We start from the raw sequence: 24533 nt of genomic DNA, 5'->3' as shown, positions 1-24533 counted from the left end.
GTGCATGCATATTTACCTATGTACCTGTGCATGCATATGTCTCTCTCTGTATGTGTGTGTGTGTGTGTGTGTGTGTGTGTATATATATATATATATATATATATATATACATGAGTTTCCTAAATGTGGGCAGTGAATATATGTGCCTACATATGCATCAAAACATTTTCAGCAGAGAAGCATATGTGGATATATGCCTGCACACATGGCGATAAGGCGATATACGTTTGTACAGGGATGGATGCACACACACACACACACATTCACTTTTAAACATTCGATGTTTAAATTGTTTTTCTTTTGGTTCATTGTTCCAGGTGATGCTGCAGAAGAGGCCCTGCCTCAGGCAGCCCCTACAGCTAAACCAGAGGCTGTCCCCAAGGCAGAGCGAGCGGGATTGCTTGGCCGTATCGCTCAGCTTGAGGGCCAGCTGGAGGCCGAGAGAGCTGCAACGCAAGCCCACATCTCGCAGCTTCAGGGCCAGCACCAGGAAGGTAAGTTCCCCTCACCTTAACAAAAATAATGGGGGATGGGAGCCGGGAACAATGAGCGAAGTTGGAACATTTCCTTTTACCACTACAGCAGTGCAGCGTGTGGAGGCCCTGGAGCACGTTGTGGCTCAACTCAACCACGATTTGGAGCAGCACAGAATGTGGATCAGCCACTTCTGTATGTGTCTGTCTGTGTGTGCGCATGTGTGAATGCGTTGTGTGTGTACTTGTGTGTCTATGGATGTCCCCCCCCCCACAACTAGCTGTGAATGAACAGCTAGTGGGTATTTTTATTTTATGTCTGTGTGTGTGTGTGTTTCTGAAGCTGGTCCCCCCCTGCTGTGCCTGAACAGCCAGCGGGTGTAATTATTTTGGCCATTATTTACTTCCCTGTTTTTGTGCCGTGTGTGTGTGTGTGTGTGTGTGTGGGAGCTAGTGGGAGTATTTGATTTGTTCATTATGTACACCCATTTTTGTGCTCTCTCTCTCTCTCTCTCTCTCTCTCTGTGTGTGTGTGTGTGTGTGAGAGAGAGAGAGAGAGAGAGAGAGAGTGAAGATGTGCCCCCCCCCCCCCGGCAGCTGTGCTGTAACAGTGTATTTTATTTGATCCTTATTTTATATCCCTTCTTTTATAACTAAAATAAATATATATATATTTTACCATAGCTGGTGTCTTGTAGTTTTTGAGAATTGGCAACGGGGGCTGAAGAAGGGAGGAATTGGTGGCCGACATGTTCAGGAAAGCTCACATCCAGGAAAGCTCACCCTAACCAGGCCAGGAAGGCAAAGAATTCCACGAATCAAGTCCTGCAAAGGCATATGAAGAGGTGCTGGAACCAGTTATCTCAACGCCAGATGCTGCAGTGTTGCAGAAGTCCCAGAGCCAAGCATTATCCACCAAAGATCCACCGATGCCACCGGGAGACTACAAGCCATCCCCCAGCCACGCTTAGCCCACCGATTTTGAAGTATGGAAGCTTTCCATCCTTGCAAAATGGGCAGGCTAAGTTCAGCTGGAAGATGGCTTGTAGTCTGCCAGTGGCATCGGCAGTGTTTTGCTGTGCGATAACACTCATTTCCACCCATTCAAGCCCATGCCCAGCCCGTGCCTGATCAGGCGAAAAGTGAAGTGTGATAATCTCCTTAGTATCAAAGGTGCAACAAGATCTCTTTGTATACTCAGTTAACAAAGGCTCTGACTAGAAAGCTTTTTTTTACAAAATGATTTTAGAACCATCAGCATTGGGTGGATGGTGAAAGAGGGCTGGAGGAACACAGATTTTTGATGTCAAATTGCAGCAACATGTCTATAGTAAACACTGCATTAAAGCTTAAATTGTAAAAGACTGGGGTTCTACTCCAGTTGATCCAACTATTGCCATTTGTGCCTGCCTGCAGCAGAAAGGTAAACAGCAGCTGTTTCCAGAATCCCTTACTGAGCATATGCAAACAGCAAGCAAGCAAACAGGGCAGAGATGATAAATCTTTCTCCCCAGCTCTCTATCGTTTTTTTTTTTTTAAATCATAGATCTGTAAGTCCAGCCACCAAAATATAAAATGTAAGAAAAGTGGAGGTTGGTGAAACAAAAGGTTATCCCTGGATGCATTATGGAAGAAGTCTTCAAGTAGTATCTAGAAGTTTCAAAATGCTTTCGTTTCCTTATGTGAGGCTTGCCTGAACAAGTTTATTTCCTTGCACCTGTACATATTGTTGGTTTTGAATAGTCTGCTGAAACATGTTAAACTGCTATCTTTTTTTGTGGTGTAGGAACTTTCCATTTCCTTCTGGTATCTGGTTAAAAAAAACCCTCTATTAAAGAAGAACACATCTACTTGATTAAGTGAGATATACCTATATTTGAAAATGGGTGGAAAATATGGATGGAAAACGTATTAATCAAGCACTATGAGCATACTTTTTATGGTGTGTGACAACAGAAAAGACTAGGTCTGATTAAAGAAAGAATCAGTCTGATCACTTAATCACTGTGATCAAAATAGGGAAATGTGCTTTGCTAGACCAGGGCTGGGAATCATGCAGCCCTCCTGATGTTGGATTGCAACTCCCAGCATTCTTAATGTTTGGCTGTGTTGGTTGGTGCTGCTGTGACTTGCAGTCTGATAGCATCTGCCCAGCCATCCCTACTATATGGCTTCCTTTTATCAGTTTTATGAATGCCCAAGAATGGTGGTTATGCTGACTTCTCTATTCATGGTTATGCATGGCACATTGTTTTAGGCTATCACCATTTTAAGAAGAGACTTTCCATTTTCTTTCAGTCTCTAATGGTGTAAATAATCGTGGTAGAACACGGGTTGAGTTTGTGTTGTTCATATGAATTTTGAATGTATCTGATTAAGGTTTTCTTTTGGGCAGGCTATCAAAAATCCTGCAAAACCCAGGATATCAGTCAGGGTTTGTTCAGGGGTTTTGTTTTGTTTTTAGTTTTCCTGAAAGATTCACATTGTCAGCTGTGTGAATAACTGATGCAGATAGATCTGGGATAAACCAGGATAAAACTCTGCATGTCTTAAATGTGTTTCAAATACATCTGCATCCTCCATCTTTATTCGCAATGCTGACACATGTGAGCAACAGAACTTGCAGAGATGCATAGAGATGCAGTTCTGATTAAAAAATACTGTGAACAACAAATCAGGAATGTGTCAATGAGATTTTCACATAGTTGCTTTGCTAAACAAAATGTGTAGATAACTCCTCTTGTGCCAACCAAGAGCTGTATAACAGGCAGAATTTCAACAGATTAAGTTTTTCCTGACATGCATATGCACTGATGGCAAAAGGTCAAATCTATTGAATGCCTGCATACATACCCTGCAACTGTCTGGGGGCTCAGAAACTGTGGGGTGTGGGAATGTAGTAATGGTGATTCATTTATTGTTCTCTGTCCTATAAGGAAGTAAAACAATGCCAGTTACTGGGTCTGGCTCCATGGAGAGGTGAAGCCAGTGTCTCTTACTTGCTCCTTTGTGTACACTCAATATGAACAGGACTTTGTTGCTGCTTTGTCTTTCTTTCTGTGTTTTTCTTTTTTGTAACATGAATAAAGAGCATTTCAAAGAACTTGTCTGGGTATGATTTACTGTTGAGTGTTGCTCTGGAGAGTAGCTTACCACAAGAGCCAAGTAAAGCAGAATTGCATTTATAATAGCGCCCTCTGTTTGGCTTACCATATGACATTCTGCTTTTGCTTTGGAGATCATTTTAAAAGCTCTTCTTTTTACTATAAAAATAAATAAATCTGTCAGTGACTTCCTTTCCAACTTATGTTATCCTGTGATTTAAGTGCAAAATTTCAATTATGCTCCTACAGGAAGCCATTTATTAAGGGACCAACCTTTTCTTACTTATGGAGGAGGTCATTTTGTCATGCAGGATTCTCAGCCTAGTAACACCCACATGGGCTGGACAACAAAACCAAACATTTTGGACCAACATATCCAGGGATGATGAAAGTTGTAGTCTCTCACTGAGATGGTGCCAGGTTGAGAGAAGGATCTATTATAAATGCCCTTTCCCTACCCACAGTTTATGTTAACATCTCCCATGCCAATTAAATAGTCCCTGAAAAAAAATAACAGCGTCTAAGTTCCCTTAGAATATTATTGCCACATTTACTATTTACTATTATTCAGAACAGTATCATTCCTGCATGTAGCTCAGGGCACCTTACATGGGAATTCTATGCTGTCCTCACAATCATGCCATAAATAAGACTGAGAACCAGTTGCTTGCCTAATTGCAGGAGGATGTATATGAACTCATTCCTCCTTACTCTCAGTCCATTATGCTATCCTCTCTAGGAGTAGTTTTCAAATTACTCATTCCCATATAAGGTGGGAAAGAATCCTGGAGCAAGGAAAGATAAGCAGAGCATTATGATGGAGGGTGGTGGTGTCAAATCAATGGAGAGACAGTGTTACAGTACAGATCACCTCTCCATGCAAGCTCCCTCCATTTAATATAAATTTGATATTAAAGGGGCTGGGGAAAAGGTCGTAGTCCTGAGAGCACCCCAGTGCAGAGGAAGCCTCTTTGACCATATAAGTAGATCCTGCAGGCTCAGCAGGGGAGCACTTAGCATGAAGCCCAGAGGAATCTGACATTGATCAAAATCTGCATAAGCCCCTGAATCAATGGAAACAATGATATGTGCGATATCTGTGTTTGCAAGTAAAACGGAAGTTCAAGAGTACCTTCCTTAGGAGCCCTGGTGGTGCAGTGTGGGTAAATGCTGGTACTTGATCCTGTTTGATCTTGGAGGGCTCCAAGGTCGACTCAGCCTTCCATCTTTTTGTAGGTCAGTAAAATGAGTACCCAGCTTGTTGGGGGCAATTGGCTTACACATTGTAAACTGCTTTGGGAATGATAGTTCACTGATAAGCAGTATTGAAATGTACTTGCTATTGCTATTCCTCCAGGAGAACTACCATATTCCTTTGTCTAGGGACATCTGCATGGATGACCAGGTGATTCTCAATCTTCTTGCTCATTCTCTCATCCAGAAAATCCATTCAAGTGCCCTATATATATACCCACTTGGGCAGTACCAATTTGGTCTTGCTTGAGGTCAGACAGCTACTCTGTCTGTTTCTCCCATGACTCCTTGGCACATGCAAGCCAGTCCAGGTCCGAGGCTGCATGCTGAGCCAGAATCATGCACCGGTAAAGTATTGCCCTCTGCTAAACCCTCTAAATTGCTATCAGATTTATATTGCTTTATATTGCTAGTCCTGGGAGTGAGTGAATGTTCTTGGGTGACTAGTGATTCTTTTTGTTTCAACAAACTGTTGAACATAGGTCTGACCCTGGCTTTTTAGTTACTCAAAGCCCTCTTGCATTTGTCATTTGAGCTAATTAAATTTCCCCTTAGGGATGCCATAACCCGGCGGCCCCCGTGACAATCACGCTTTTGGGGGGCCCCTCACGGTCACGGTCCGGTTTGGGGGGCCCCCACGCCTTGTTCCCGGTTCGGGGTCCGCTCCTCCTGCGGCCATAGCCGCTGCCGCTAATACGGCTGGCTGCGGCGCCAACCCACCTCCTCCTCCTCTTAGTGGTGGGCTGGGCAGCGCCAACCCACCTCCTCCTCCGGCTCCGCCTTCCTCCTCCTCCTCGGCGGCAGAAGCGCCGCCGCCGTGTCAGGGCTTGCCCACCCATGCGCGCGCGCACGGGGCTCCATAACAGGAGCTCGTCCCTAGCTTTGGCCAGCCAGCCATTGGCCAGCTGGCCAAAGAGGACGGGCTCCTTGGTGCGCGCCGCCCAGGCCTCAGCAGGGGACAGTGGCAGCGCGCGCGCCTGCCCCGCTTCCTTCCGCACGCACATGCGTGCCAGCCATCCTAAGGAGGAGGAGGGGAGGAAAGGAGGAGGAGGAGTAGGAGGAGGAAGGAGCCGGAGGAAGGGTGCCTTGAAGGGGCCAGGGCAGAATTGGGGCGGAGGAGAGGAGGAGGAGAGTAGGAGGAAGAGGAGGAAGGGTGCCTTGAAGGGGCCAGGGCAGAATTGGGCCGGAGGAGGAGGAGGAGGAGGAGGAGGAGGAGGAGAGCTGAGTCAGTGGCCATTAGGTCTGCCTTCGTTTTTTGGGGTTTTTAAATTATTTTTAAAAATATAAAATAGTTATTTTATTTTATTTTATTAATTTTTATTATTGCTTTTCATTTTTTTATTTCTTTAATTTTTATTATTGCTTGTTTTATTTTATTTCATTAATTTTTATTATTGCTTGTTTTATTTTATTTCATTAATTTTTATTATTGCTTGTTTTATTTTATTTCATTAATTTTTATTATTGCTTGTTTTATTTTATTTCTTTAATTTTTATTATTGCTTGTTTTATTTTATTTCTTTAATTTTTATTATTGCTTGTTTTATTTTATTTCTTTAATTTTTATTATTGCTTGTTTTATTTTATTTCATTAATTTTTATTATTGCTTGTTTTATTTTATTAATTTTTATTATTGCTTGTTTTATTTTATTACATTAATTTTTATTATGAAATATATACACCCCTGTCTTGTTTTTTATTTTCCCCCCATTATTTTTTATTATTAAATGTATGGAAGTGCATTTTCTGTGTATTTATGGCACTTTGAATGCTAACAAGTCTGCCTTTCTTGGACAATTATAGGCCTGTTACAGACTGCCAAAATAAAGCTGCTTCGGGTCTCTTTGGAGGTATGCTATTTAAATGATGCATGGGTCCTATGAGTCTGGAGGTTGCTCCAAAGCCACACTCCATTCCTAAGCACTGGAGTGCAGCTTTGGTGCAGCTTCCGGACTCTTAGGATGCATGCATCATTTAAACAGCATACCTCCAAAGAGACCTGAAGCAGCTTTATTTTGGCAGTCTGTAACAGGCCATAGTGATGATGATGGTGGTGATATTGATATCAACAAGCCTCTGAGGCACGGCCAGTGTAACTTGCTGTAATTTTTACAAACTCATGCTCAGTGAAGAAAAACCACAGTCCCTTGACCAAGTACACACTTCTGAGAAGTAAAGTTGAACCCGAGGGCAAATACATTTCTGCCATCTGTCTAGGAATAATGCCAAAATGTCCTCCATTTTGATCATGCTTAAAAAACATGCATTTATATTAACATTTTTTAAAAATCCTCAATTTTTTTGCACGTCCTCCATTTTGTTAAAAATGTGTCCTACATTTGAAAATGTTGCCCTACATTTGTCCTACATTTGTCCCGGTTTGGAGCTCCTGACTTAGGGCAACCCTACCTTTGTATATTGATTGTGGCTGCCCTCTCAGGACCTTTGCATTTTGGGTAACAACAATGCAGTGTAGTGGTTTGACTACTGGGTTAGAACTCCAGGATACCAAGATGCAAATCCCTGCTCAGCCACGGAACAGCATTAGGTAACCTTAGGCAAGTCACTCTCTCTCTCTCTCTCTCTCTCTCTCACATCCTTAGAGGAAGACAAAGGCACAAAGGCACACCTCCTCTGACTAACTCTTGCCAAGAAAAGATTTGATAGGGTCACCATAAACCAGAATTGATTTAAAGGCACAACAAAACTCAACAGAATACTGTATACTGGTTGGATGGCTCATACTGTAGCCACCAGATGGCAGTAGTGTCTCTGCAGTGGATTCATCTCCTGTGAATGTTTCTTTTCCAAAATAACCATCACAATTTCCTTTTACAATTACTTGCACAAGCAAAATAATTTTTGCAAAATATTGACATGATAATCTTTATTTGTGTGGCTTTTGAATCTAACTTATCATATACACATGGTGTTTTTTTTTAGATTAAATATACGGAAGGATGATGGTGTTTGTGTACATTGAAGTCAATTTCAATTTTAAAGTGGATTTCAATGGCTCAGTAGGGATTTGAACCCAAACCTCTAGAGTTGTACTCCAACAGTCAAACAACTACCCCAGGCTGATGTGGTAGTAGTAGTAATTTCTGCCCTATTGTTCTGCCATAGTATATCGTAGGGTAGGATACATTGAAATAGTTAAAGAATTCCCCTATCTAGGATCAAATATTGACCCAGGATGGAAGCTGCAGTCAAGAAATAAGAAGAAGCCTAGGAATGGGAAGGGGAGTTAAGAAAGAACTGGAAAAGATACAGAAGAGCAAAGACATACAACTGAGCACTAAAGTCAGAATCATCCAGGCCATTGTATCCCCCATCACCCCCATGTACGGATGTGAGAGCTGGGCAGTGGAGGAAGCAGACAGAAAGAAAATCAACTCATTTGACATGTGGTGCTGGAGAAGAGGACTAAGGATCCCATGGACAGCCAAGAAAACAAACAAATGGGTTCTTGAACAGATAAGGCCAGGGCTCTCCTTGGAAGCTAAGATGATCAAATTGAGGCTATTGTACTTTGGCCACATCATGAAAAGGCACGGATCACTAGACAAAACAATAATGCTAGGAAAGGTAGAGGGTAGAAGAAATTAAAGAAAGAGAGGAAGGCCACAAATCAGATGGATAGACTCGATCAGGAGGGTTATAGGCAAAGGCTTGCAGAATCTGGGCAAGGCAGTGGAGAACAGAGATTCTTGGAGATGTCTCATCCACAGGGTCACCATGAGTCAGAACCAACTTGAGGGCAGCTAATAACATGCATGTGAGCAACAATAATAATATGGCACAAATATGGTCCTGCCCCCTTGTTGCTGACTGCCTTCAAGGTGTTTCTGATTTGTTGTTATTGTGTGCCTCCAAGTCATTTTTGACTTATGACAACCCTAAGGTGAACCTGTTATAGGGTTTTCTTGGCAAATGTCTTCAGGCTGGGGGGTAGGGGTGTTGCTATTGCCATCCTCTGAGCTGAGAGAGTGTGATTTGCCCAAGATCATCCAGTGGGGATTTATGCTTGAGCAGGGAATTGAACCCTGATCTCCAGAATTGTTGATCAACACTTAGACCACTACACCATGCTAGCTATGGCGACCCTAAGGCAAGCCTATCACAGGGTTTTCTTGGGAAAATGTGTTAAGAGGAGCTTTGTTTTTGCCTCCCTCTCAGGCTGAGAGTGTGTGATTTATCCAGGGTCACCCAGTTGGTTTTCATGGCCAAGCAGGGATTTGAACCCTGGTCTCCAGAGTCATAGTCCAACCGGTCTCTGTCTTGGCCGGTAAAAAAACCCACAACTTGAGACAGCCTGCAATGCACTTCCATAATACACCATGTGTACCAATAGCTATAAGTTGACTGGCCAATGTGGGTTTCTTCTACTATCCTCCCCACCCCAATCTCTGCCCTAAAAGACAAAATGGTGGCAGCAACTATGCTTAGACGGTACATTTTTTGAAATTTCTTGACCCATTGCAATATCAGATGCATGCAACCGCAGTGCACAGAGAAGACATTCCAAGAAATATTGCTTTTGCTTCGTGCAAAATTAAATTTGAAGCACAGAACATCTCCATTTTTATTACAGGTAGCTAAGCAGCTCACCATTATTTCTTATTCTTATTAAACAATTTTTCTTTAACAAATTTACACAATTATATTTTTAGTAACAAAATTACACAATATAAAAATACATTTTGAAAGGTCCACAAGCATTTTCCCTTGCCTTTTCTTTTCCACTGAAACAAATGGTGTCTCTCAGAAAATTAGGTACAGAGGATGACGTTGAACTGGAAGTAAATAAGAGACTTTGGGATACAGTTGTGCTGAATAGCTCTGAAAGAGAAGGATAACCCAAACATCAGAGAAGGCAAAACATTTAGAGTATTTTCTTGGACAATTGTTCAATCTGTTTTGGTGCAGAGGGACCTTCTGACATAAAAGTGAAAGATGAATATAAATATGAATAATAGAAATTTACGTATTTATTAATTTATTTAAAACTTTATATCCTACACTATATCATAAGATCTCAGGCAGAGTCAAATAAAATCAGTTTTAAAAAATCAACAATATAAACAGTAAGAAATAATTTCAACAGTTTTTGTTGTATGCCTTCATAACTTCTGACCTATGGGGACTTCAGCATAGGCTTTTCTTGATAACAGTGGCATTACTTGCCTTGGCGTCACCCAGTGTACACTCCTGGTGTCACTCCACCATTGACCTCCTCTCATACCACACCAGACTGAATCCTTAGTAGTGCTTTTTGTACTAATGATACTCACAAATCATAATTCCTATATATCACTGGATGTAATAGCAATAGTTGTGACAAACAAGTAGCAAAATTAAAATTATAGCATTAAATTACAGTATCACACACACAGCCCAAATGTATTTCCATGTATATTGTTTTATGTGGTTGAAGTGATAATTTGCTAAGAACTGATGTTTTTAAAGAAAACTTCAAAAGTACTTAAAAAAATTAAATTCTAATTTTAAAAAACCTGGGGCCTCTCTTTTCTCTTCTTACTCAGCCTGACTTCACTCACACCATCTCTTCAGTCTTAGGGATGCAGATGAATGCCACAGCCCATGTCTGCCAAAAACAGATGTTTAGGGAGCAGTGGTGTTACCCCCTTTTAGGGTTTCACCTGGTGTGGCCCCCTGCTTGGTAAGCTTTTCATACAAAGAGGTTTGCCATTTTTATTGCTTTCTTCTAAGGCTGAGCAAGTACAATTTGCCCAAAGTCACCCGCAGTATTTTCTGGGCCAAGTGGGCATTCAAACCCTGTTCTCATGGACTCCTAGTCCAACACTCACACCACTACACCCACATTGCCTCTCTTAATTTAAATGGGCTAAAAGCATATTTAAAATATTGTCAAAAATTTAAGCTTTAAAACTTAACCTTAATTTTAAGCTTCCCCCCCTCCCCATTATTAGAGGGTAAGACGCTTGTAAGAGAAGGCAACTTGGAGACACCAATTTGTGTTAGTTCCCTGGCATGAAAGTAAACCCAGCTGCCCAGCTGCTGCTTCCTATAGGACCTTGTAGATGCTACTTAAACAGGGAGGCCAGATGTCCTTCTTTTCCAGGACATCTCCCACCTTTCAACCTTCTGTCCAGGTGGAATTCCATGATGTCCTCCATTTGGGACATGACTAAGAAGCATGAATTTATATTTATATAAGTGTTTTATGGTTTTATTTGGTCATGTCTCCATTTTCCTACAGTGTCCTCCATTTTGTGGTGCATTGTCCTCCTTTGCAGTGAGGATCTTTGGTTACCCTGCACTTAAAGTTGTGTGTTGTATACACATTTGGGCTTCAATATCTTTAAGAGCAAATCCTTTCTCATCACCACTTCTTTCTCTTTGCCTGGTTTGTTTGTTTATTGTTTTTACGACAACTGGACAAATGAACCTCAGATCTTGAATAGCTTACACTAATATTTGTGCTAATATTTGTTATCCTACTGATAGTTCAAAGTCAGATTTTAATTTTGTTGTTGTTGTTGCAAACCGCTTTGAATCCTGAATTAGGAAAAAGACAGGAAATAAATAAATTAAATAATACCAACCTTCCTAGAAAATCCCCATGTCCTTCCTTTTGTTGATGTCTCTCTTCAGCTGGCAAAGCGAACAATGAGGGCAGCAACAGACAGCAAAATAGTCCCCCAAGAGGGATCCCTGTTAAACAGAAAACAAATTTTGGAAGTCTTAAAAATTGGTCTAGGGAACAAATGTGAGCTCTTGAGGACACAGATACTAAAAATAGATATGAGCCCATTTGTGTTTGTTGTTATGTGCTTTTAAGTTATTTCTAACATTTGAGTTTCACAAGCCGTACTTCAGTTAGGCATATAAAATGTCACTTTTGTGTATGGACTTGAGTAATAGAAGACAGTAAATTTAGAATATTTACTTACAGGGATTCCATATTTTGTCCGGTAGACAGACCGCATTGCCATGGTGGGACCACAGAGGCAGCATTCATCCATATCTGAAGCAACTTGGCAGCCCAAACACAGAAAGAGAAATGTTCCACAGAGGCCTAGAGACAGAGACAGAGGAGACCATGAAAAGGGCAATGCCAAGGAGAGAGTGGTGTTAAGATGAAATCTGCTGTCTAGCTTGAGTATTCTGTTCCACAGTGGCCAAGCAGATATCTATGCGAAATCCACAAACAGGAGATGTTTGTTATAGCACCCTCCTGCTTGTGTTTCCCAACAAATGGTAGTCTAAGCCATATAGGCTGATGCTGGAAGCAGTGGCAGCTGATGGCTTCCGCCTTGGTAGGATGATGAATCTGGTCCAGGTTTGCATATCGACTTTAAAGGAGTATACAAAGGGATCTTGCAGCATCTTTGAGACTAACTGAAAGAAAGAAGCTGGTAGCATGAGCTTTCGTAGACTTGAGTCTATTTCCTCAGACATTACAGTTGCTATCCAAGGTGCCCAACCCTTTAGCACCATGGATAGTGTCTTTAAAGTCTGAAATGAAACTCAGAGTAGAGTCATCTTCAAGGGGATGACCCCCAATTCATCCCAGAACAACAAACTTCATAGGATAAGGTGTATCCAAATGGATATAAGTTATAAGACTTAACAAGCACCCATTTTAATACCAGGTCTCAGCAGGGGATGGGAATAGAGTTGCCATATCTCAAAGCCTAGTCCCTTTTCTTCAGTCCTGAGGGTGAGGGAGAATTATCTCAGGTGAGAGCACTCCCTTAAAAAATGTGTGCTTATATAGTTTTATCATTTGTTAGACATGGGTGTTGTTTTTGGGGTGTTGTTGTTTTTACTTTAAATGGTATACTTAATACAACTGTGGTTGATGTGCATATGGCATCATCAATGGCTGCTTCTTGTAACATCATCTTTGTAACATTACTGCGGCACACTTTCATATCCTCCTAATGTCCTGATTTGGCAAGGACAATCCTGGCTAATCCTCTGCTGTCCCACTTTTCAAACTGCTTTTAAAATGTTCCAGTTTCTCTCTCCTCCCACTTTCTCCCTTTGCTTTCCCTCAGTTTACTTCAATTGTTGCAAACTCAGTTCAAAGTGTAAAAGTAGTTTGCACTCCATTGACTCTGGCAGCCCTACCTACCACTGAACTCAGCTGCACTGGATGAAGCAGGTTCTAGTATTATGGCAGAGTGAGAAAAACATGTTTCTATCCACTGTATCTGTCCCTACACAATGTTATACATCACTGTCCTGTCTTTCCTAGTAGGCCTTTCATTACAGCTAAACAGCTCTGATAATCCCATTCTGTTTTCTATACTTCAATCCAGCGCTGCTTAAACTATTGAAGTGGGGGACAGTCAATCTTTTCCCCAAATATGCTGGGACTGGTACCTAATCTATGACTAGGGTTGCCAGATTGAAACCTGGAGAGGGTTAACAGTTGCATAGAAGAGGGAATTTCAGCAGGTGTTGCTTGTTACTTCATTGTGTGAAAATGTGTCATGTTCTGTTGCTTTGTGCCTTCAAGTCATTTCTGACTTATGGCCACCCTCTTGTTCAGAGCAAATTTACCTTTGCCTTCCTCTGAGGCTGAGAGAGAGTGTAACCTCTCCAAGGTCACGCAATGGGTGTCATGGACTGCCCTGGGCACAGGCAGAACACTCGGACTCTTAAGTCATGGAGGAGGCTGAGGCAGGGACAGATCTGGGGTTACCTGGATCTGCAGTCTCAGAGGAGGCTCAGGATGTTGCAGCTCAGGAAGCTGCAGTTCATGAAGCTACAGAGGGAGAAACGGACTCAGTACACCCTATGCTGCAGGTGCTAGGACTTGTGGAGTGAAGACAGGTCAAGGAGTCTTTGAGGCGTTCTTCCAGGCTAGAAGCCAAGAGGAGAGCTAATAGGTTTCAGCTGAGAGATGCAGAGGCCTTTTAAAAGACGCCAGCTGCTGAGATTCTTTGTAGCCAGCAACCTGGTTGTTCCTTGCTATCTGGTTTATGACTGGTTATCTGATGTCTGGACTTGCCTTGTGACTACACTTCTGCCTCTGCCTTTTGCTGTGACCTTTATAACAGACTCTGGACTACTCCTTTGTATACTTCCCTGCTGTGCTGTCCTCAATAGAGGTAAACAGGACAATGGATCTCCATGGCAGAGCCTGCTGAAAAGCCCTTTTCTACACCAGTGTTACTTAAAATGGTGGGCTCTGGGCAGGGGTGGGTCCCAGAGCTTTTGGCTGGTAGGCCCTGGCACATTTCTAGGAAAGAAAGAAACTGTAGTACCCAGTGGGCACAAATTTGGTGTCATTCTCTGTAATTGCTAGTCCCCAACTTAAGACAGCCTGAGAAGCATTGTTCTACACCAACGTCAAGGAGCAGAAACCCTTTCCAGTTTTCATTTTGGCCACTCTATTTATGATCATTGTTTACAATTCTTTGTTTTGTTCCTGAGAAGTTCCCAGGCTTCTGATGGCTTGAGAACCAACATCAATCTATGGACCACCACTTTGACTGGCACTGCTCTAGCTCCTAATATTCTTTGACATGGCTGATTACTCTTCTGTCCACAAACACCAAGAAATCAAAGCCTGATGAGACAGGATGGAATTCTTCCCATTCTTCCAAAAAACATTAAAATGGAAGTTGTGGTGGGAGCATGACTTTACTGTTGTCACTGAACTCACATTGAATGCTAGTAAGAGGGGTTGTATGCTGTCATAATAACTTTTGGGTGGACCTAAATTCACACATTCCTAACCATAGTATTAAGTGCAGATCAACCTTAGCCTGACACATTCTGGATGCATTGGACTATATTACCCAGAATCCCTCAACAATCCATGTGTTCTGGGAGTTCTGAGGCTCCAGTCCAAGCCATTGAAGGGTACCAGGTTGGAGAAGGCTGTTGTAGATTGTAGTGATAATCATAAAATCCAGAGTTTGGAAAAGTTACTTTTTTGGATTGGTAGTCTCAGCATCCCTAGCTAGCTTGGCTATGCTTGTAGTCTAAAAAAGTAACTTCCCACAAAGTTCTGTATCTGACCCGAAACCAGTCTACAGCTTTTTAATTGTGCAGATACTGCCCTTCCCTCATTGCGTACATATACAACCAAACATGGTTGAAAGAGCTGGGAATTGATAGGCTCATTGTTTGACTGGTATTGGTTCATAAAACATAAAAATATGATATCTGTATGCCAAGAGTACATATTGATCCTTGCACTCCCAACCCAATAAGTCCTTCCTTTAGTCAACATCTAAGCCATGCATTGAAAGCAGGAATTATTACATTCATAAAAAATTTCCGAGTTGGAAAGATGTTTGGTGCATCATGAATTCAAGTCTCAACAAGGATAGAGCAGGTAGCTCTGCAGTCAAATATTTACACAGCTAGTACAAGGAGGAAAAAGCAGAGACTTGGAAGGTAAAAAATAAAGGGAGAAGGCAAAGACAGCTTTATAATATAACATGAAGAAAGCAAAAACAATGACTATAAATGACTTACATAACTTTAAAGCAGATGATGAAGACATTGAAATAATACATGATTTTCCATACCTTGGCTCAGTCAGTAATCAGAATGGAGACTGCAGTCAAGAAATCAGAAGAGGTCTAGGGCTGCATCTGCACTGCAGAAATAATCCAGTTTGACACTTTTTTAACATGATGGCTCCATGCTACAGAATTCTGGGATTTGTAGTGTATTGTGGTACCAGAGTTCTCTGACAGAGGACAGAACAGGAGAATTTCAGCACAGAATAAGTAAAGAGATAGTAGAGGAATACCTTGTTAATCTAAATGAATATAAGTCTCCAGGACCAGATGAACTACATCCAAGGGTATTAAAAGAACTGGCAAATGTAATATCGGAGCCATTGGCAATAACCTTTGAGAACTCCTGGAGAACAGGAGAAGTCCCAGCAGACTGGAGGAGGGCAAACGTTGTCCCCATCTTCAAAAAGGGGAAAAAAGAGGATCCCGACAATTATTGTCCAGTCAGTCTGACATCAATACCAGGAAAGATTCTAGAGCAGATCATTAAACAGAGAGTCTGTGAACATCTAGAAAGCAATGCCATAATCACAAAAAGTCAACATGGGTTTCAGAGAAACAAGTCATGCCAGACAAATCTGATCTCTTTCTTTGGTAAAATTACCAGCTTGGTAGATGAAGGGAATGCTGTGGATATAGTATATCTTGATTTCAGTAAGGCCTTTGACAAGGTTTCCCATGATATTCTTGCAAACAAGCTTGTAAAATGTGGGCTAGACAAAGTAACTGTTAAATGGATCTGTAATTGGTTGACCGGCCGAACCCAAAGGGTGCTCAACAATGGCTCTTTTTCCTCCTGGAGGGAAGTGACAGTGGGGTCCCACAGGGCTCTGTCCTGGGCCCAGTGTTATTCAACATCTTTATCAATGACCTGGATGACAGAATTGGGAGCACACTTATCAAATTTGCAGATGACACCAAATTAGGAGGAATAGTTAATACTCCAGAGGACAGGACCAACATTCAAAATGATCTGAATAGACTAGAAAGCTGGGCCAAAGCTAACAAAATGAAATTTAACACAGAGAAATGTAAGGTACTGCACTTAGGGCAGAAAAATGAAATGCACAGATATAGGATGGGAGACACATTGCTGAATGAAAGTACATGTGAAAGAGATCTAGGAGTCCAAGTAGACCATAAGTTGAACATGAGTCAACAGTGTGATGCGGCATAAAAAGGCCAATGCAATTCTAGGCTGCATCAATAAAAGTATAGTGTCTAGATCAAGAGAAGTAATAGTGCCACTGTATTCTGCTCTGGTCAGGCCCCACCTGGAATATTGTGTCCAGTTCTGGGCACCACAATTCAAAAAGTACATTGAGAAACTGGAGCGTGTCCAGAGGAGGGCGACTAAAATGGTGAAAGGTCTGGAAACCTTGCCCTATGAGGAACGACTCGGGGAGCTGGGGATGTTTAGCCTGGAGAAGAGAAGGTTAAGAGGTGATATGATAGCCCTGTTTAAATATTTGAAAGGATGTCACATTGAGGAGGGAGCAAGCTTGTTTTCTGCTGCTCCAGAGAACAGGACCTGGAACAATGGATGCAAGCTACAGGAAAAGAGATTCCACCTCAACATTAGGAAGAACTTCCTGAGAGTAAGGGCTATTCGACAGTGGAACAAACTCCTTCCTCGGAGTGTAGTGGAGTCTCCTTCCTTGGAGGTCTTTAAGCAGAGGCTGGATGGCCATCTGTTGGGGATGCTTTGATTTGGATTTCCTGCATGGCAGGGGGTTGGACTGGATGGCCCTTGTGGTCTCTTCCAACTCTATGATTCTATGACAAAGCAGGCCAAATGTCTCACAAAACTATAATTTCCCAAATTCTATAGTATTGAGCTATGGTAGTTAAAGTGCTGTCAAACCTGATTATTTCTGCAACGTGGATGCAGCCTTGAAATTGGAAGGGAAGCTATGAAGGAACTTGACAAGAGCCTGAAAATATAAAGCTGTATCATTGAATACTAATGATAGGATGCTCCATGTCAGCATATTTCCAGATTCTATGTATGGTTGTGAAAACTGGACAGTGAAGAAAGTAGACAGGAAGAGAATCAGTTGCCAAAAGTAAAAGTCAGTTTGAGGGCAATCAACAATAACAGCAAAGTACTCACACACTCCACAGTCACTAAAGCAGTCGAATAAGTCGGTCTGCCACTGGGGGCTTTGATGCTGGACAACCACAACCTGTGGCTGACTCATGATCACTGGCTGAGTGTTCATTTTGGAGGCTGCTGTTTCAATGGAGAGAAATGAGAGGATTTTAAAGAACAATCCAACATAACAAAAGGAAGTGGCAACTGAAAGTTATAATAATATAATACAAGTGATGTACTTCAGATGAGTCAGTGTGGTTTAGTGGGCTGAGCTTTGGAGCATGACTCTGGAGAGCAAGGTTTGAATCTCGGCTTGAGCATGAAGACCCATAAGTCTGAAATGACTTGAAGGCAAACAACACACACAATGTATTTCAGGTCAGTTTAGGGCAGGAATGTGAAACACGGCTCTCCAGATATTCCTACAGATGTCAGATTTTAGTCTACAAGTATTTTGTAATTATTGTTCTATCTACTGAATTGCACCTGGTAGACCGGAGTAGACAAAGTTTGGCCTTTGGTTCACATGCAACCCTCAGGGATTGTTGAGGGGACTCAAAGCTTTCCCACTCCAATTTTTAAAGGGGAATGGAAATCATTTGCTGTTGCCAAACATCTCAAGGAATTGTAGTTTTATTGTAACCCCAGCTCTTATCCCTAGAAACCAGAAGTGGATGTTTGGCCACTTCCCATTTGGATTTTTTTCTGAATGAGACAAGATGGTTAATGGTCATCTAGAAAGCAGAAAACTACCTTTGACTAAGGCTGCAACTAAGCTCTCTGACAGAGAAGGCTAAATGTCTCACAAAACTACACTCCCCAGAATTCTATAGCACTGAGCCATGGCAGTTAAAGTGGTGTCAAACTAGATTATTTCTGCAGTGAGGATGCAGCCCTAAAGAAAGCCTTCCCCTGAAGGTCTAAAAACCCCAGCAGGCTCATATTAGGAGATATGGTGTTTCAGATACTCAGTGGTGCAATGAGGAACATCAATGGTTATTTTTCAAATGTTGTAACAAGTAACAGGAATCAATGCTGAAAGCAACTTCCTAAACTCTGAATCAATCTCACTGCATTTGAGATTGACACTTAACCTCCATTTGCCAGCTCTGTCTGTGGTCTAGGAATTAACTCCTGATGCACAATATCTGTTTTCCCTTCTTATAGTTCTTTGAGCCAGGAGAAAACGGCTTTAATTTGTGCTTATTAGGGTTGCCAGACTGAAAACTAGTGAAGGCTCCTGTAACTTTAAGAGTTGTGCAGAAGGTATTTCAGCACGCTTGCTTATAATGCAACAGGATAACAAGTAACACTTGCAAAAATACTCTTATACACATCCATTAAAAGTGAAGAAGTCTGCTCCAGTTTCACTTATGTAGCAGCTATATACCTGTAGAAAACATGTCTCCATATGGTCTCTGAACTCATATCCTCCAACTGTCCTAATTTGGCAGAGATAGTCCCAATTGTTGTAGCAGTTGTGTGCTTTCAAGACATTTCTGACTTACGGTGGCCCAAAGGTGAACCTATCACAGGGATTTTGGGGGCTGAGAGCATGTGATGTGCCCAAGGTCACCCAGTGAGTTTCCATGCTTGATCAGGAATGCAAACCCTAGCCTCCAGAATCCCAGTCCAATGCTCAAACCGCTGTTGTTGTTGTTGTTGTTGTATGTGTTCAAGTCATTTCCGAACATAGGTTGGTTGGAATGATGGTTATCATCAGGCTTTCTTGGCAACCTTCTTCAGAAGGTTGGGCATCCTCTGAGTCTGAGAGTGTGTGACTTGCCCAAGGTCACTCAGTGGTTTTTCATGCTCATGGAAGGATTCGAACCCTGATCTCTATAGTCTGAACCCTCAAACCACTACACCACACTGGCTCTCTTTCCCACTTTTTCAGCTGCTTTCGAAATGTCCCAGTTTCTCTCTCCTCCTTTTACTTTTCCCATTCAACCTCAATTTACTTCAGTTGCTACCAACTGAGTTCAAAGTGCAAAAGTAATTTGCACTCATTAATTCAGTAGAAGTTGACATAGGGCAGAACTGTGTCCTTCCTTGTAGACTCAGGCAAACACAAACTGCTGCGGCCTTTCCTAGCTTGTGGGTTCTCCCTCATTTTTACCATCTTGACCACACTCTCACGTTGCTCGGCCACGTGTCCCAGTTTTCATCTGTGCAATGTTAGAGCGTGTGTGAACCATAAGTATCAGTTATCTCACAATCAGCATCATGATGATGAGCACATGTGAGATGCTTATGATGAGCATCATATGTGGCCTGTGGGTCTAGTAAGGCTGGAACTTAATAAGGTTGGAAACTTTTGTGATAAAAAAAATTGGGATCCAGAAATCTGCTTTGATCTACATCTCACTCAAACATCTGCCAGTAGATCCAGAGCTAACTCTTTCCACCAATGCCTTAAAGCTTGGAGCTACCCTTACATACAAACCCTGTTTCCTCTTTCTACATTTGTCCATCTAAAAAATGATGGTCCCTATGCAACAAAGCTAAGAAAGCACAGCCCCTTCCCATAGCTCACAGTCAGAGGAGACATGAACGAAAAAGGAACCACTAAAAGCTAATGCAAATAGCAGAATTGTGAGGGAAGTGACTCAGTATCATCAATAATATAATCAATGATCATCAATAATAATGTATTATCATTGTTTCTGTAAAGCAATAAAGAACAGGCCTAATTGTAAAATTTTGCAAAATTATATTTTGACCCCTGGGAATTCAGGGGGGACTTTGAACATGGTAGAAATGCTTTCCACTACCCTAGAGTTAATTTTTGGACATTTCAGAGCAAATCATTTCTATTTTTTGGCATTTGTTTAACCTTCAGGGCCCTGGATGCCATGTGTGGCCCATGGGCCACACCTTTCTAACCCCTGCTCTCTAGATATGAATATAGTTTCCATAAATCTGAGGCAGCGCAACCAGTGGTGAGGGATGATGAAAGTTACAGTTTAACAATACTGGAAGGATTGTACTTTGTCCACATCTTATCTTTCTCTCTGTCTGCCTATAAATTCTACAATGCTGATGCACCTGGTACATTATGTTTTTTAAAAATGTGTCTTTGTTTCAAATAAATATATCCCAAATAATAACTGTCTCTAGAGCAATTAGTGCAATTAACATTTTGATCCATGCCAAACAATGGACAGGAACCTCAGTGTGATTTGATTATAATAGATTAGATAACTGCTTCATCTTTACTCAGAATGTAGATTTCTCTCCACTGTTTCCCTCTCCCTTAGCATTGTATGTGTGTGCCTTCAAGTCACCTGTCAATTCATGGAGACCACATGAATTTCATAGGGTTTTCTTAGGTAAGGAATACTCAGAGGTGGTTTTTCCAGTTTCTTCCTCTGACGCCTTAATGCCATAAAACTGCATTTGATCTCATATCCTATTTCTTCTGTGGATAGTACTGTCTATATTTCTTTTTAGAATGTAGGGCCTCCTCCCAACACCTTTCAAATTTAGCAAATGTTGAACTTATTCAGGTAGAATATACAGTAACAGAAACATCAGGCAATCAATAATTTGTAAAACATATGAGTTGCCAATTTGGAATAGCAGTTTACTTGTTTGTGTCATTTTTGCCCTGCCCAATAGCCAAAGTTATTAAAGTGGTAAAGTAGAGGTAAACCATACAAAATACCCTAGAAGTCTGTTGATGAGTTGACATGGAGGTAATTCCAGCGGACTCAATGACCCTATCCTCCTTGGCACCAATAATAAGATTAAGACCATAAATTCATAAAACACATCATAAAACTTTAAAAAAAAAACATAAAGAAAGAAGACTACAAAATAAAATCAAAGTAAACAAAACTGACAGGTACTCTAAGAACTAAAAAGCACAGACACAATTTTGAAAAAACTGAAAAACTGCAATCTTCTGACTGTAAAATCATCAGGGTCCATAAACTTTCTTTCCGTGAAACAAGTCCTGCTTTTAACTTGCAGGTTTCTGAAATTAAGATTTATTATTATAATCTTCTTTCCTTGGAGATCTCTGAGACAGTTCTTAAATACTTTTAAATATATCCATAAGACCAACTTGTAATATTAAGTTGGAGACATCCATTGTATCCATACATATACTTACCAAGTGCTTGGAAGGAGGCAGAGAACTCTTTTAACTGGTGTCCAAAGTAACTATAGAGATCTCTTATTGAACCTGCAAACCTTTGTAGCTTTCCAGGATCGGTGATTGGCTGTTGCATACAAGGAAGAAGTTGAGGTCAAAGTCATTCAGCCGATAACTGCTCTCTCTTAACTGAAGCAGCTTGTAACCACACAATAAAAGGACTATCGTACAACTCTTGTGCAATGAAGAGAGTCAGCTGTTATTCATGCAGAAAGAAAAAGTCCCTTTACTATATTACCAGAAAATTAATGAGTTTTGTATGAACCAGGAAATAGATGAGTATTGCATAGAGACTTAACTCCTTTCCTGGAGAAGTTTCATTGGAAAAGAATGGTGCACCTTTACTTGTAAGTAAATCCCACCACTCTTGGTGGGGTTTGCATCTAAAAGGAAACAGTATTTGGACTGCAATGTTTAATGCTTAGTCCAAGCACAATATTAAAATAAACCTTGCCTGGGCCTCTCCCCCCCACCCCCTGTTGTTTGTGGAAAAGCTTCTGTGCCTTATAGGCAGAAATTCAGCAGGTGAAGATTTCCCTGGCCGGGAGTGAAAAATTTCCACTGTCTTGCAGCGACATGCCCTCTAATTATGGGAAGCGCTGGAATTTTACCAGGGTGAAAAATTGTGCCCTAGTTTTAACACAATGACACATTTTAATTTATTCTGTAGGGAAGTAAAAGGGGAAAACACTATGAGGGCAATCTCAAGTTCATTCTATTGAATTTGTCAAAAAAGACATTTGTAAATTTTGGAAAGTTCTTATTTAAAAAAACATCATAGACCACAACACATTTTTTACCATGCACATTCAAAAGCTATGCCTGTGGTTTTAAACCTTTGTTTAGGATCCTTTATAAAAATAAAAAATTGAAAATAAATATGCATAAACACATATACAAAAAAACTTGTACAAAATTTTCTTCACGTGGATGAGTTGGCAATGTAAAAATATCTTGAATACTAGAAAAGAGTAAATTTGGAATTTTTTAAAAAATTAAAATTTATTGTGACGGAAAGGAAGCAAACAAATAGGGAGGATGTCAAGGGGGAGGAGGTGAATCACAGGTTGCATCCAAAGCACCACTTGCTTCCCTATATCTCCCTCTCTGGACCTCTCCCAAGGGTCACAGTCTTGGCATGGAAAAGGGAAAACAAACCTTGGTGCGAATGCACGCACGCACACACACACACACACAATCACACTTCCTCTTACCAAAAGCATCTCCAAGACTCATGGCTTGCAAAAGGGAGGACAGACCCCATTCTCTCTCTGCTCTTCATCCCCAGGACTCTCATTTGATTTGCATTGTAATTTTGAACTTTGAACAATTGCCCCATCTCCTTTGCCAGTGTTGGTAAAAGTAGACATGGGAAAAATGAGCTGAAGTGGTAAAGAAGCAGATTGGTAAGAGGTCAAAGACTTCCACTCCCATATAGTGGCATAACTAGTATATTTGGCACCCGGTGCAGATCATTTTTTGATACCTTCCTCCTTTCTTCAACAGCCCTTTTTGGGTCTGACGGATCTGCTGACTGGATAGGAAAGGGCAGCAGACCCACCAGACCCAGAAGACGGTCCCTTCCCACCAGCGCACCAGGACACTCTTTTCTGAGATGTCGCCTGGTATGGTCTACACCCCTGGTACTCTCTAGCTCCTTCTCCCAACTGCCAGTTCTTCTCCCATACATCATTCCATGATGATTTCCCAGCTATCCCAAGATATCTTCTTAAAAATACCTGTCTCTTCTTCCTTTGCTCACCAGTCTGGGTGGAGCAGAGTAGAAGGTCTCTTTTCCAGATTTGAAGTATTTCAAAAAGTAAGGCAAGAGGCTTGAGAAAAGAAGGTTGTGGTTGTTGTTGTGTGCCTTCAGGTTATTTCCAACTAATGGGGACCTAAGACGATCCTATCAAGGGGTTTTCTGAGAGTGCGCAATTTGCCCAAGGTCACCCAGTGGGTTTTTATGGCTGTGGCGATTTGAACCCTGGTCTCCCAGGGTCCCAGCATTCAAACCACTACACCATACTGACTCCTATAATTGCTCTAGTAAATGTCTTACATGGCTTCTGTAGGAATATTGTTGTCTCCGTGCTTTCCGATCCTGGAGTTCTCCCCCTTGGACCAATGTATTCTTGTGCCACAGAAAGAAATGGGAATAATTCTGACTTCTGTTGTGTAACAGCTGTCATGCAACACCAAAGTCAGACAAGAATCATGGTTGTGTAGTAGTGGAGCCACTACAATGGAAGCACACACCACTTTGCCAGTACAAATCTACCAGTGGTGGGCCCTTCCATGTCCTAATCCATCTCAGATGACCCTACAGAAAAATTAATATTGTTCTGCCCATGTGGTGGTGCAGGTACTGGTGGTAGTGATTATGATGGTGTGCATCTGTATCCCACCCATGATCATGTACTTGGTGATTAAGCCATATTCCCTAGCAATTCACCTTTTGAGGTAAGAGTAGGCTGAAGAAGAGTGGATGTTCAAGATCTCCCACAGCTACACATGGTTTCAGACTGCTGTCTTTCCAATCCATTGGGTCTAGTACTTTAACCACATTAGTTCTCAGTTCACTGCAGCTTATAAGGTGACCAAAAAAGGTTAGGAAGACAGATATCTGCCCAGAGAGGGTGAGAGATAAGGCTGGGCTCGAGCAGGAGTCAGCAACTGTGGAAGTCTGGGGGCCATATTAGCTCCCCAGGAGACCTTTGAAATCGGTAACCCTTCCATTACTATTGCTGTTGTAAATTTGTTTTTAAATGCTCCCAAGTGACCTCTGGGGGACACGAGGAACATTTTGACCATGTTTTAGGCCTTCCCAGGTCATTTTACGCATAGGAGAGGTCCTTTTTAAAACAATATGAAATGAGTGGAAGTCGCTTCCTGTTTCAGAAAAGACCTCTCCTGTG

At 41.6% G+C, this 24533-nt stretch overlaps 1 protein-coding gene across 1 annotated transcript; it reads right to left on the bottom strand.

Annotated features, from left to right (window-relative positions):
- Positions 1-9389: 9389 nt before the first annotated feature.
- Positions 9390-21624, bottom strand: LOC149313185 (placenta-specific gene 8 protein-like). The gene is made up of 5 exons (XM_089527118.1): positions 21577-21624; positions 17478-17597; positions 11771-11895; positions 11423-11531; positions 9390-9674 (listed from the first exon to the last, which is right to left on the bottom strand). The coding sequence occupies exons 2-4, from the start codon at positions 17584-17586 to the stop codon at positions 11427-11429; spliced, it is 339 nt and encodes a 112-aa protein (XP_089383244.1). The 5' UTR covers positions 17587-17597; positions 21577-21624; the 3' UTR covers positions 9390-9674; positions 11423-11426.
- Between the last annotated feature and the right edge of the window lie 2909 nt (positions 21625-24533).

The sequence above is a fragment of the Sceloporus occidentalis genome, unplaced genomic scaffold (assembly GCF_023333645.1).
Source record: "Sceloporus occidentalis isolate IW3139 unplaced genomic scaffold, rSceOcc1.0.p SCAF_5, whole genome shotgun sequence".
Lineage (NCBI taxonomy): Eukaryota > Metazoa > Chordata > Lepidosauria > Squamata > Phrynosomatidae > Sceloporus > Sceloporus occidentalis.
This window is presented reverse-complemented; position numbering and strand designations above follow the sequence as displayed.